Source organism: Littorina saxatilis, linkage group LG4 (assembly GCF_037325665.1).
Source record: "Littorina saxatilis isolate snail1 linkage group LG4, US_GU_Lsax_2.0, whole genome shotgun sequence".
Taxonomy (NCBI): domain Eukaryota; kingdom Metazoa; phylum Mollusca; class Gastropoda; order Littorinimorpha; family Littorinidae; genus Littorina; species Littorina saxatilis.
Window position 1 is genome coordinate 49,797,505 of NC_090248.1, and position 14,490 is coordinate 49,811,994.

General features: G+C 43.1%; 1 protein-coding gene across 2 annotated transcripts; it reads left to right on the forward strand.

Moving 5' to 3' along the window:
- The first annotated feature begins 491 nt into the window (after positions 1-491).
- LOC138965004 (sulfoquinovosidase-like) lies at positions 492-14,283 on the forward strand. Of its 2 annotated transcripts, none has more exons than XM_070337126.1 (12): positions 492-817; positions 2,154-2,291; positions 3,029-3,214; positions 3,651-3,837; positions 4,381-4,472; positions 4,949-5,197; positions 5,591-5,732; positions 6,055-6,150; positions 7,294-7,419; positions 9,206-9,424; positions 9,888-10,136; positions 11,664-14,283. In XM_070337126.1, the coding sequence occupies exons 2-12, from the start codon at positions 2,175-2,177 to the stop codon at positions 12,254-12,256; spliced, it is 2,256 nt and encodes a 751-aa protein (XP_070193227.1). In that variant the 5' UTR covers positions 492-817; positions 2,154-2,174; the 3' UTR covers positions 12,257-14,283. The 2 variants fall into 2 exon arrangements, with proteins under 2 accessions (XP_070193227.1, XP_070193228.1); XM_070337127.1 differs by having other exon boundaries at positions 501-621.
- The last annotated feature ends 207 nt before the right edge of the window (positions 14,284-14,490 follow it).

A 14,490-nucleotide genomic window follows, 5' to 3' on the forward strand; every position in this document is an offset into this window, starting at 1 on the left:
CAGCTGAAACTGAACGTCTGAACATGTTTACCGCAATTCTGCAAATTTAACACACGCACACAGACATACACTCACACACACACACTGACACACGCATGCACGCACGCATACATATGTACATTCACGCACGCACACACACACACACACACACACACACACACAAACTCACACACGCCGCACACACACAAGCAAACACACACACACACACACACACACATACACACATACAAACACACAAACGCGCGTACACAAAAAAAACTAGCAACATCCCCCTCACCCCCCCCCCCCCCCCCCCCCCCCCCCCGAATGTTTAACTAAGACCGAGGGATATTCTGCTCATATCGGTCCAACAGTTGAATCGAAAATGGGAGTATGGCAAAGCTGCCCCCCCCCCCCCCTCCCCCCATATTCCCCCGGTTCCTACGCCATTCCCCTTAGTGCACCGGCTTGGCTGATACCAGAATGCGAACCAGTGCAAGGCTTCTGTTTGACGCGTAGGTATGTGGGTATATGTTCTTGTGGAATTTTGATATTCATTTGAATTCTTTGAATTATCAACTCTAAAAAGTTAGACTTACGAGGTGAGAAGAGGACAGGTAGGAGAAGAAAATGTTCTGAGGTGTAAGTAATTTAAAAACAAAATTGGGACTTGAGTTGCATGCAGGTTCCTACTTCCCTTACTTTGTGCCTTCTCTCTCTTTTTTCTTTCTTTTTCTTCCACTTTTTTTTTCTTTTTTTTTTAACAGGCAGGGAGCATCCTACATCTAAAGTTGAGGTAATTTGGTGTGAAGGTGCTGAGTGGCGCAACGAAACCGCGGTTTGTTTATGTTTGTTTGCTTGTTACATTGAATTGAATTGATTGCTTGCTTGTTTGTTTGTTTATAGGTGTGACTGCTTGTTTAACCTTCGCCAGTCGTCGTGGGTCCGTGTAGACACAGAAGGGTGTTTAATTGCAAATATCTCTTAAACCAGTTGGAATTTTTTAATAAGCTTTTAAGAATGCCTCAGACTCCTAAAAAGCTCTTATGTCCTAAAAGATCATTAAATTTCAGCGAGAAGTAATTAAAAAAACAAAGGTCAAATTTAGACTACACACGGAAGACATCGTGGGGCCGTGCGGACCCATGTTTCTCAAACTGAAGGAACTTAATTACATAAAAACTAGGGAGAGAAGTCACAAAGCTTCAGGTATTGGCTCTAAACATTATTTTCTACGATCTGTTTAATTTTGGAGTTAATAAGCAAGTCGCGTGGAGGGAAATTAATACATAACAATGTGGGTCCACACGGCCCCACGATGTCAACAGAAGGGTATTCACGTTTTTCATTTTTACACCCCCGGTATAGGGGTGTGTATAGGTTTCGCTCGATGTGTTTGTTTGTTTGTTTGGGTGTGTGTTTGTGTTCGCATATAGATCTCAAGAATGAACGGACCGATCGTCACCAAACTTGGTGAACAGGTTCTATACATTCCTGAGACGGTCCTTACAAAAATTGAGACCAGTCAAACACACGGTTAGGGAGTTATTGGTGGATTAAGATTCTACAAGGACTTATAGCGGGACATATTAATGGTCAAAGGGAAATAACCTTCTCAGTTGGTGGCAGTGAGAATGGTTATTTCCCTTTGACCAACGGGGGTGTTTTTCCTACCTCGGAGGAATTTCTTGTTTGAGAACCACACGGTAATAATTAAATTGATAATTTAATTTAATTAATTCTCGCGTAAATTTAACCACGGCGTCTACGGAAGGGGATGCACGTTTTTGCTTCTTTAGAAACCATGGGTCTAAGGAAGGGTATGCATATTTTTCCTTCTATGAGAAGCATGGGCGCACGGCCCAACGATGTCTTCCGTGTGTAGTCGATAACCCGGTCGGGCGAAGGTTAACTATAAAATAGCAACCTTTGTTTGAAATACTTGATTTTAAGCTGACATTCTTTTGTACAGAAAATAGTTTTGAAACGGAATGAATAACAAATCAAAACGGATACTTATCATTGCCGAAGCCCTCTTATATCTCAGTCCTTTTAATTCTTCTCCTTGGCGCAACTTATAATAATTATTATTGTTTATTGATACTTATCTGATCTCTCAGTCCTTTTAATTCTTTTTAAGTCTCTCGCTTTGGCTTATTTGTTTCGTATTTCAGAAGGAAACGTGAATCAGAACGATGAAAGGCTTTGCGACGTTACTTCTGCTTCTCCTCGCTCCCTCAGAATGTTGGTCTGTCTTCAGCTTTCGTGAGACTGGATCCGGCAAGTTCCAAGTGTCTCTTGACAACATCTTGGTCAGTACGATAGCAACACTTAGTGCAGGACTCTACCTTTGACGCTGGACTTTTCTTTTTTTTTTTTCTTTTTTTTTTGGTAAAGCACTTGTGTGTTTTTTTTTTTTTTTTTTTTTTACATCATACGAGAAAATAATAAGTTTGAGCGGAGAGGCGAAAGTTAAACAATCTGCTGAATCATTGGCAAACAACTCAGTATTATCTTGAAAATAGTAACACACAATAAATGGCCATGTTTCAAAGGCAGAACAAGAAGTGAAAAAAAACAATACAATAAAAAATAAAATACGGAGTCATCGGAGCACAACACAGTTAATGATACAATATTTTGTTTCCGGTACACACTGGACTTTTTGATTTTTATCGTACAACTTACATACACAATGTGTAATCACTGACATTAGGACAAAAATGGAATTGGAGATTTGGGGTGATGGTTGTGCGGATGTGTGTGTTGGAAAACACACTAAGACAAAGACAGGTAGGCACTCGTACAAACCAGAGCGGGGACACACACACACACACACACACACACACACACACACACGCACGCACGCACGCACACACGCACGCACGCACACACACGCACGCACGCCCCCCCCCCCCCACACACACACACACGCACGCACGCACGCACACACACACACACACACGCACGCCCGCACACACACACACACACACACACACACATTCACACACACACACTGACATTTAATTTTATATTGATACGATTTTAGATATTTAATCACTCGAAAGAAAACCCGATGTTGTTTGGGGGGCAAGGAGAAACAGAATTTTTGGAATCCAAGGGCAACTTCCGTATCAACGATGACGTCACTTCGCGTGTCCCTTTGACTGACGTCACGGTCAAAAGGAGCGGTATCCCAACATCGATCACACTGTCCTCGGACTCAAAACATTACGTAAGTTTATGAAGATCTTTGATTTTACATAAAAGGTGTACCAGTAGTCTAACAATCTAACAGGGCACTACGGAGATGTGCAAATCAAGCTTGAATAGGTAACACATTACATTTTTTGAAAATTCACTGTCTGTTTTTTTGCCTTACGTTTATGATTTTAGTGACAAAAATGTTTTAACCGCGACAGTCGTGGGTATTGAAATCAAAAACAGCACGACAAAATTCTGGACACTTGTAAACAGTTTCGTATAATTCTACCGATCGTGTTTTTATTTGTTGTATGTATACATACCTGAACACAAAATGAAACTTGTTCGCCAACAAACAAGCTAGTAATCAGCATGAAACAAAAAGTGGTCAATATTAGGCAACCTTCCCCTACAACAGAATAATACACAGCTTAGTTTTCGTTATTTTCCCCTCCCTTTGTACACAGATCGAGATTCAGCTAACAGAGGATGAGAGTCATCCTCTGGTTGTGGACGTGTTGGAGATGAAAGGCTTTGACCGCCTGTGGCTGCGTGTGGTGGCCCAGGTCGACGAGCTCGTGTATGGAGGGGGAGAGCAGTTCTCCTACTTCAGTCTCCGTGGGCGAACCTTCCCCATTTGGACCAGAGAGCAAGGTCAGGCTCTTCCTGTGAAGCACTAGAGATACAGATGATCGTTACTAGAGGGCGAAGGGCAAAACATTGCAGTGGACCGTCTGCCCGCCTCAGAAGAGAGTAAAATAATACATACAAATTAAATGACACCCTCCCCCAAAACACACACACAACACAAGTTGCTTCGTAACTTCAAGTTTGTCTGATATTTCTGTCAATTGTAGAAAGCACAACTTGTCGTTCGAACAAAATTCAACCTTCGTAAACCAACAAAGAAACGGAAGGTATCAACAAATTCCTTGTGAGAGAGGGAGAGAGAGAGAGAGAGAGAGAGAGAGAGAGAGAGAGAGAGAGAGAGAGAGAGAGAGAGAGAGAGAGAGAGAGAGAGAGAGACTCCTACACACACAACTAGATCATCCGGGTTATTTTCTGGATTGCGTTCTTCCCTGTACCAGGTACTATAAGCTGTGAAAAAAGACTCCAAGTTTCTCATTCTGTTTCCCTCTCTACGTATGCACTAGAATAAACTTCGGGTTCAAGCAACATAATGTGGCGTTTTTTCAGGTGTGGGGCGAAACAAAAGCACACTGACCACATTCTACTCTGATAAGAAGGATGGAGCGGGAGGAGATTACCACACCACATATTTTCCTCAGGTGAAGATATTTCTCTCTCTGACTCTAATTTGTAGCTGGCTCGGACAAAAATAGTATGGAAACTGTTCGTGTAACAAGCTCTCTCTCTGTCTCTGTCTCTCTCTGTCTCTCTCTCTCTGTATCTCTCTCTCTCTCTCTCTCTCTTCTCCCCCTTTCTGTCTTTCTCTAACCCCCTCTCTTTCTCTGTCTTTGCTCTCTCTTCAACTTCTTATTACTGGTTTGTACGTTCTTTTGGTCTGTAGATCTCAAGCATGAATGTCTCCCCCTTTGAGAACACGAAGTGAAAGCGTCTTCTGGCGTCTATTGAGAGTACATTTATCAGAAATACGCCTCCTCTCCTTTAAAAGCCTGTTACACGCAGGAAATCAACCTTCATTCACTTTGTCCTTGACCCATCTCGCACACTACTCAACGAGTTCCACGTGCTGTGTTCGTTTGATTTCATCTTTAGCTTCTCACTGTACTTTGCATTGCAGCCAACCTTCGTCAGCACCAGAAACTACTACCTCCATCACTCAGGGCCCAACTACGCTGTCCTGGATTTTTCGCACGACCTTTATCACGAGCTGTACGTGCTTGCTAAGCCAGGCCGCATTCACGTGCAGACAGAAAGTGACCTAGCATCGCTGGTAGGCAAGCTGACCCAGTTCCTGGGCCGTCAGCCCCCTCTGCCAGACTGGATCCACTCTGGCGCCATTCTTGGCATCCAAGGCGGAACGCAAAAGGTTTGCTACACCCTCGGTTGGATGGTTGGTAAATGGGTTGGTTGATTCGATTAGCCGATTGGTTAGTTTTGCTGGTTTTTACGATGGGTCGATAATTTGGTTTTGTTAGATCGCTCTTTCCTTATTTTCTTCCTTCCTGAACTGCAAAACAAGCAGGGAAATACCACTAGCACCACTGCAGCAGACAAGCATACAGATCTAGGAAAACCAAATCTTTGTTCTTGTAACATACCTTGCTTGTTTTTTTTAATTCAAAGCTTTAACAGTGTCTTTCTCGGTCGGTCGTCGTGACCTGAGAGAGAAATTATTAAGTGCAATAAGTACTTGAAAAGCTGCCCAAGTAGACTTCTTGACGATGTCAATGGATGGACAATTTTACTGTTGGGTCTGTAGATGCTGGACTACATTCAGCAAGCGGAGGACCACGGCGTGACGGTGGCCGCTGTATGGATACAGGACTGGGTGGGACGCATCACCACGTCTTTCGGCAGACGACTCTTCTGGGACTGGCACTGGAACCCCGAGCAATACCCAGGTATGTGATTTACATTCGTCCGAAGGCTTAATTAAGCCTGAAGTTGACTTCGTAAAGACTTCACGAAGTCTGTTTACCGAAATTCAATACCGAAGCTTCGTGCAGCGGGCTTCGTGAAGTAGACTTCGCGAGTCTAATTAGCGGGCCAATAAACATTGTCTTTACGCCAAGAACGAGGTGTTTACTGAGACGAGGGGACGAGGGTGTGTCTGATCCCATCCAAGCTGCTAAATCTGATCAATGTGTAGACGAAGATGTGTGAAATTCGTTATGATCTCAACAGTTTCTCTGTAAAGTCTGGTTTGCGTTTCTCGTGTTTCAGATCTCAAGGCAGAGGTGGCGAGGTTGAAGGAGCGTGGCATCAGAGTTCTGACCTACATCAACCCATATCTCAACTTTGAAGGAGAACTCTTTAAGGGTGAGGCGTCAATTGTGTGGAACTGCAAACATGTTGAAGAAAAGAGATTCAAAATGAAAACTCACAGTAATCTATCAACTGGAAATACTAGGCTTATTTAGTACAAGCTTTTTTCAACCAACCATATTCGTTTCGTGCCATATAAGGAAGTGCTACATCACAAATGTTGCGTACACGTCACTTCCGGTTGGCGGTGAAACGAAGTTCACACCAAAAACACAAACGACTTTCGTTGATTTGGACGATTCTACGAATCTACTTTCGTTGACTTTGTACTCATGTTTTGGTTATTTCTGTATGGAAACCTTTAGTTTATTGGATATAGGTTACCTGATTTTAACTGTTCATATCTTCCTACTTTAAGGTCTGGAGTGGACGCTAAAGCCGATCTTTCACTGCATTTCTGTAGCATACCATTTGCCCAGGTTGCGCTTGGGAAAATCAAAGATGGTGGCCCGGAGCCGGTTGCCGCTTCACGACTTTAGAGTTCTATTTCTTCCCTAATATCAGTAGAATACTTATATTTATAGGGCAGACCTTAATTTGTGAACTGTCTCACTTTGAACAGTTATAAATTGTATGAGTAGAGCTTCGGGTTGCAAATTAATCGCACATAACACACATCGCACATCGCGCTTCTTCTGCGAACAGAACTTCTCTGCTGGCGTCAGTCTCAACCGCGACACTTTTTAACATGCACTGTTGAGTTTCGTTGTGCGCGCGCATCCCAGCGGGCAAGAGAAAATGAGGTGGTGAAGAGAAAGTGGTGGGCTTTTTTCTTGTCTCTAAATCTAGCTACTAATTCCACTGTCACGACTTGCAAAAATAATAAAGAACGAAGCTATTCCAGTGCAGTTATTGCAGTTAACAAAACAAAACTTGGAGGGGCAATACAGGGAAGTGAACAATGCAGAAGGCTTCTTGTTAAGCCTCACATTACGTGGAAGAAGTTTATTTCGCTCAGTCTAAGCTGACTAGCTGCACGGCGCTTTGGTACTGAATTTTTGATGCTCATGTGACCGATATGAACAAGAATTCAACAATTCAACACAGAAAAACTGAATTCGCATCAACTAAAATAAATCCAGTAAATTAGCATCTGAAAGTTTTTACACGGATCCGCTAACGTCGGATTTGTTTCAGAGGCGGACGCAAAAGGCTACTTCGTGAAGAACGCCACCAACCAAACTTTCGTCAATGACTTCGGCGAGTTCTTCTGTGGTACCATTGACTTGACCAACCCTGCTGCTTATGACTGGTACAAGAATGGTCAGTAGTCCATTTCTTGTTTAGCCTGGAGCGAGCTTCATTCTGGAGTAGAAAGAATGAAGGCATATAAAGCGCTGAAAGATAAGAATAAGAATAAGAATACTTTATTATCTCATAGAGAAATTCAGGCGTGGTACATAACAATAATACAAACATGACATTGTTTTTACATAAGACATATAGCACTATATAACAGGGCAGGTTATAAACACACCTCCCACATACCTCTCTGGCCATTCCTTGCATTGTGCTTACGCATTCAGTCATGAACACATCCATGTCTCACTTACACATCGCACACATGGACATTCTTATACGCTCAACTTACCCATTCACACATGGACATTCGACCACGCTCCACTTACACATTCTTATACGCTCCACTTACACATTCTTATACGCTCCACTTGCACATAGGGCTCTATACTGAGCAACGTAGCATTGCGGATCTGTTCTTTTCCATTTTCTAATGCAAACTCAATCTCTTTTTGCCTGCCTGATGTCAATGTGAATTTTAGAAGTTCTTCTATTTTTATATTTAGTCAAGTTTTGACTAAATATTTTAACATCGAGGGGGAATCGAAACGAGGGTCGTGGTGTATGTGCGTGTGTCTGTGTGTCTGTGTGTGTGTGTGTGTGTGTGTGTGTGTGTGTGTGTGTGTGTAGAGCGATTCAGACTAAACTACTGGACCGATCTTTATGAAATTTGACATGAGAGTTCCTGGGTATGAAATCCCCGAACGTTTTTTTCATTTTTTTGATAAATGTCTTTGATGACGTCATATCCGGCTTTTCGTGAAAGTTGAGGCGGCACTGTCACGCCCTCATTTTTCAACCAAATTGGTTGAAATTTTGGTCAAGTAATCTTCGACGAAGCCCGGACTTCGGTATTGCATTTCAGCTTGGTGGCTTAAAAATTAATTAATGACTTTGGTCATTAAAAATCAGAAAATTGTAAAAAAAAAAAAATGTATAAAACGATCCAAATTTACGTTTATCTTATTCTCCATCATTTGCTGATTCCAAAAACATATAAATATGTTGTATTCGGATTAAAAACAAGCTCTGAAAATTAAATATATAAAAATTATTATCAAAATTAAATTGTCGAAATCAATTTAAAAACACTTTCATCTTATTCCTTGTCGGTTCCTGATTCCAAAAACATATAGATATGATATGTTTGGATTAAAAACACGCTCAGAAAGTTAAAACAAAGAGAGGTACAGAAAAGCGTGCTATCCTTATTAGTGCAACTACTACCCCGCTCTTCTTGTCAATTTCACTGCCTTTGCCATAAGCGGTGGACTGACGATGCTACGAGTATACGGTCTTGCTGAAAAATGGCATTGTGTTCAGTTTCATTCTGTGAGTTCGACAGCTACTTGACTAAATATTGTATTTTCGCCTTACGCGACTTGTTTTCCTCTCCCTTCTTAAAGTGCTTTTGATACGCGGGCTTGGCTTTTTTTTCAATCGTTTATCGGTACATCTATGCTAAAAGTCATACTGTACAGCTTCTTTCATGTCTCATGATTCTTAACCGCTCAACTCCCTGGAAAAAATATTCAGCAATGTTCTTCCCTGCGCCACTCACGTCAAGGCAAATGCTTCTCTGCAGAAGTGGCCAAGAAGAGATGTGCTCCGCCATAATAAAGCGTGACATCATCGCCATGCAATCGCTACGACCACAACCGACTGTGTCAGTAGAAATTCCGGACAAATCAAACGCATGTAATAATAATACAAGCGCCTGTCCATAAATCAGTTACTTTTTGTCTGACAGAAGTGGTGAAGAAGAACATGATCGAGTTTGGCTTCAGCGGGTGGATGGCGGACTTTGGCGAGTACCTGCCGATCCACGGCGTGTCGTTCCACAGCGGGCAGTCAGCAGAGGAGCTGCACAACCAGTGGCCCGTCATGTGGGCACAGCTCAACAGGCAGGCGGTGGAGGAGACAGGGAAACTGGGAGACGTCGTCTTCTGGATGAGGGCGGGGTGGACAGGTTGGTAGATCAATGAAGAGGGTATACTGTGGAACAGCGTCAAAGAAGCTTGTGGAATTGTATCGAAGTGATTTGTTTTACCCAGTGAAGGACTGATCAGTGGTACACAGCACCCTTGCTCACATGGCTCCTATTATAAAGATTGCGACCGGATTAAGACGTGTCTACTGCGCATGATTAATTCTCTTTTTATTTATGTAGACAGACAGACCTAACCCAATTACTTTCCAGGGCTGGACCTAGAGGAGGTTTTCTGGGGTCCCGGAAGCATCCCCTTACCCGGCAAAGTGACTTTTTTTGTGTCAAGGAGAGACCCAAAACATCCCTAAAAGCTAAATTTCACCAGAATGTGGTGGGTAATGCCACTCACAACCTCCTCCTGGCGAGCCTATGTGCCCGTCCCTCATATTGGAAACCCGTCCCTCACAAATATTAGGTCAAGCCCTGCTTTTTTTACCGACAGGTACAGGCAACTACACGACACTGCTGTGGGCGGGTGACCAGAACGTGGACTGGTCATTGAGTGACGGCCTGGCCTCCACACTGACCGCCGCCCTGTCCGTGGGCATGTCCGGTGTGGCCCTCACTCACTACGACATCGGCGGCTTCACCACCTTCGCCAGCTACACGCCGCCCCTCGTCAGGACAGAGGAGCTGTTGCTGAGGTCAGCGGAGATGGCCGTCTTCACGCCTGTCTTCAGGACACACGAAGGTAGAGCCTATGGGTGATCACACTCCTGTCTTCAGGACACATGCAGTTAGAGTCTACTGGTTATTGATTTCCTGTCTTTAGGACACACGAAGGTAGAGTCTATGGGTGACCACACGCCTGTCTTCAGGACGCACGAAGGTAGAGTCTGTAGGTCATTGCATTCTGAGTGTCAGGATGCATTAAGATAGAGTCTATAGGTGATTACACGCTTGTCTTCAGGACACACGAAGGTAGAGTCTCTGTCGGTGATGAAACTCCTGTCTTCAGAACACATGAAGGTAGAATCTGTAGGTGATGAAACTCCTGTCTTCATGACACATGAAGGTAGAGTCTAGGTGATGACACTCCTGTCTTCAGGACACACGAAGGTAGAGTCTGTAGGTGATGATACTCCTGTCTTCAGGACACATGAAGGTAGAGTCTAGGTGATGACACTCCTGTCTTCGGGACACATGAAGGTTGAGTCTATAGGTGATGACACACCTGTCTTCAGGACACATGAAGGTAGAGTATGTAGGTGATTGTATCCTGTCTTCAGGACACATGAAGGTAGAGTATGTAGGTGATCACACTCCTGTCTTCAGGACACATGAAGGTAGAGTCTATAGGTGATCACACTCCTGAATGTCAGTACACACGAAGGTAGAGTCTGTAAGTGACCACACGCCTTTCTTCAGGACGCACGAAAGTAGAGTCCATATGTGATTACACGGCTGTCTTCTGAACGCATGAAGGTAGAGTCTATAGGTGATCGCATCCTGAATTCCAGTATACATGAAGGTAGAGTCTACAAATAGTTGCATCCGGAATGTCAGGATGCATGGAGTTAGGTTAACCTGAGCAAGTTGACTTCAGTTCTGTCTTCAGGACGCATGAAGGTAGGGTATTGCTGAACTCAAGTCTTCGTGACGTTTAACAGCACGCTTTTGTAGATCAGATCCTGGCCTTTAGGATACATAGTGAGTTTACGCTAAGCACGGCGGCTTCACTCCTGCCTCAAGGACACATGGAGGTTTGGTATCAGCTGGTCTCCATGCAGGAGTCTAGTCTAGTCTACAGGAGTCCAGTGTGTACGATCCAAAGAATGTGTTTTAGCTAAGAAAACTATTTTCACCCTTGCGCTCGTAAAACATGAGGCGAGAGTTTAGGTCGTTTCATGCGGGTATGTTGGATTAATGAAGACAAATTGCACCGAAGACGGCAACCTTCTGGCATGTGTTCAGGAAACGTGGTTGGTATGTTTTCACTCATATAATATAGCGTTATCATTCCCTCTGGAGAGTCTGAACGTTTTTCACAATCGTCTTTACCATCCGTTTTCAACAGTAAGGTGCCATCATGACTCCTGAGCATCCCTTATTTCGCTATTTTTTGGCTTGACTACAGCTCCTGCGTTACGTTTTCCCCCAGATATGGTCCAAATTGTAAGATCCTATCATGCCTCTCGGCGTTGGCTCTTCTTTTATGTAAATTTAGTTGCCACGAACAGCAACATCCATTTTCTTTTTTCGTTTCTGTCTTTTGTAGGAAATCAGCCGTCTGCAAACGTTCAGTTCTACTCTAGTGAAGGAACTTTGAAAAAGTTCGGTCGTCTGAGCCGCATGTTCGCCGCCATGATGAACTACACGCGTCACGTGGTCAGCGCGTCATCAACAACAGGGCTGCCAGCACAACGCCCCCTCTTCCTCAACTACCCGTCCGATGAACCCTCCTATGACGTCAGATACCAGTACATGTACGGCGACGACCTTCTGGTGGCCCCTGTCTATTTGCCGGGTGTGAATACATTAGATGTCTACCTGCCCTCTGACCCGGAAGCGTCATGGGTGTTCCTGTGGGACGAGTCCATTGTTTCTTCAGGGGGTGGGACGGTTCAGGTAGCGGCTCCGGTTGGACACCCGCCTGTGTTCTATCGGAACGTGTCGGAGTTTGTCCCTGTTTTCCGCCAGGTGGCGTCCGAGCCGTTGATAGATCTACCAGAGTTCATCCCGGAGTCCCAGGGGCCCACTACTCCGCGGCCCCGCCAGGAACAGGAACCTTCCACTTGCTCGGGTGTCAAAGTCTCCTTGAAGTTCACTTTTGTTCTGTGCCTCGTTTTGTTCAGCAAGATTTTGGTTTAGCTCTCTGGGGTAGTAGCCTGGGGAACGGGGGAAAAAGGGGTCAACAATGGTTCCAGAAATGATATCGAATGAAAATGTTAAAGTGAATGTAGCTCTAACCATCTCTACGACTTTATACTGACGCACGCCTCTGCATAATGAATAGTTAGGGGATATGACGCGTATTGTTGCAGCGTCGTATTCGCTTTGAGTGTGGGGTTTTGGCTTGTGTTATATTCTAATACTGTTAACTGTTAATATAAACACAAACAAATAACAACAACAACAGCATTTTAAGGCAATTATTCCAGTATTGTTATTCATGACGTGTGTGGTAATGGGGCAGTAGAGAAAAGCTGTGGGAATAGAATCTTAAGGCAAAAAAAAATAGTCTGTTTACGGTATCCCGACCGACCCTATTTTTTCGCGCGACCCTCAACTTTTTTGGGGCATTTGGGGGGAGAAAAAAAAGTCTTTGTTTTTTGGCAAAATAACTTAAAAATGTGGTTTTTTGGAGAATTTTTTTTTTTAAAATCCCGACCTACCGACCCTATTTTTTTGTGTGCCTATGTTACCGTAAACAGACTAATTTTTGTTGTTGGCCTAACCAATGTTCTTGTAGAAGTACTTACCGAGTCTGCCAGTATCAAAGTTCTTGTTGGGCATAATACGTGTGCTTCTTTGTTTGTTTGTATTGTGCTTCCTTACACCTTGGTCATTCCAAGTTCTTGTCCATGGTCTTATTTTGCTTGCGTCAATGATACAAACGTTATGTTTACATTTAGTCAAGTTTTGACTAAATGTTATAACATAGAGGGGGAATTGAGACGAGGGTCGTGGTGTATGTGTGTCTGTGTGTGTGTGTGTGTGTGTGTGTGTGTGTGTGTGTGTGTGTGTGTGTGTGGGTGTGTGTGTGTGTGTGTGTGTGTCTGTCTGTGTGTGTGTGTGTAGAGCGATTCAGAGTTAACTACTGGATTGATCTTTATGAAATTTTATAGGAGAGTTCCTGAGTATGATATCCCCAGACCTATTTTTTTCATTTTTTGATAAATGTCTTTGATGACGTCATATCCGACTTTTTGTAAAAGTTGAGGCGGCACTGTCACACCCTCATTTTTCAATCAAATTGATTGAAATTTTGGTCAAGCAATCTTCGACGAAGGCCGGGCTTTGGTATTGCATTTCAGCCTAAAGGCTTAAAAATGAATTAATGACTGGTCATTAAAAATCTGAAAATTGTAATTAAAATTATTTTTTTATAAAATGATCCAACATTACGTTCATCTTATTCTTCATCATTTTTTTATTCCAAAAACATATAAATATGTTATATTCGGATTAAAAACAAGCTCTGAAAATTAAAAATATAAAAATTATGATTAAAATAAAATTTCCGAAATCGATTTAAAAACAATTTCATCTTATTCCTTGTCGGTTCCTAATTCTAAAAACATTAGATATGATATGTTTGGATTAAAAACACGCTCAGAAAGTTAAAACAAAGAGAGGTACAGAAAAGCGTGCTATGCAGCACAGCGCAACCACTACCGCGCTAAACAGGCTCGTTAATTTCACTGGCTTTTTGCACGAGCGGCGGACTACGGTCATTGTGAAAAAATGCAGTGCGTTTAGTTTCATTCTGTGAGTTCCACAGCTTGACTAAATGTAGTAATCACGCCTTACGCGACTTGTTTATTCTTGTAGAAAAACAAACATATTTCAAACAAACTCTTTCGGCCATTTGCATTCTGTCATATTTTTGATCCCACGTATATTTTAGTTTTTGATGTAGTATATATAGAGTGTATGTTGCTCTCTGTGTTCCCTTATTTTTCTTTTGAATGGTGTCATAAAACAAAAAAATATATAAACCCTTCGCTCTCTGAGGTGATAAGATGGAGTTCATCTGCTGATGCAGTATGCCGTTCTCGTATAAGCGATCATTAGCACCACGACAGATCTGTCCACAGATTAAACCCATGCCATGGTCATTTTTTTATGAATATATTTCGTAAAATATATACCAGGAGCCATATGGCAAACGTGTACGAAGCGTGTTAACAAGTGTGTGTGTGTGTGTGTGTGTGTGTGTGTGTGTGTGTGTGTGTGTGTGTGTGTGTGTGCCGTGTGCACGCGTTTGTGTGTGTGTGTGTGTGTATGTGTGTGTGTGTGTGTGTGTGTGTGTGTGTGTGTGTGTGTGTGTGTCCATTAGCGGAGGGGGAGTGGAGAGAGAGACAGAGAGAGAGAGAAAAGAA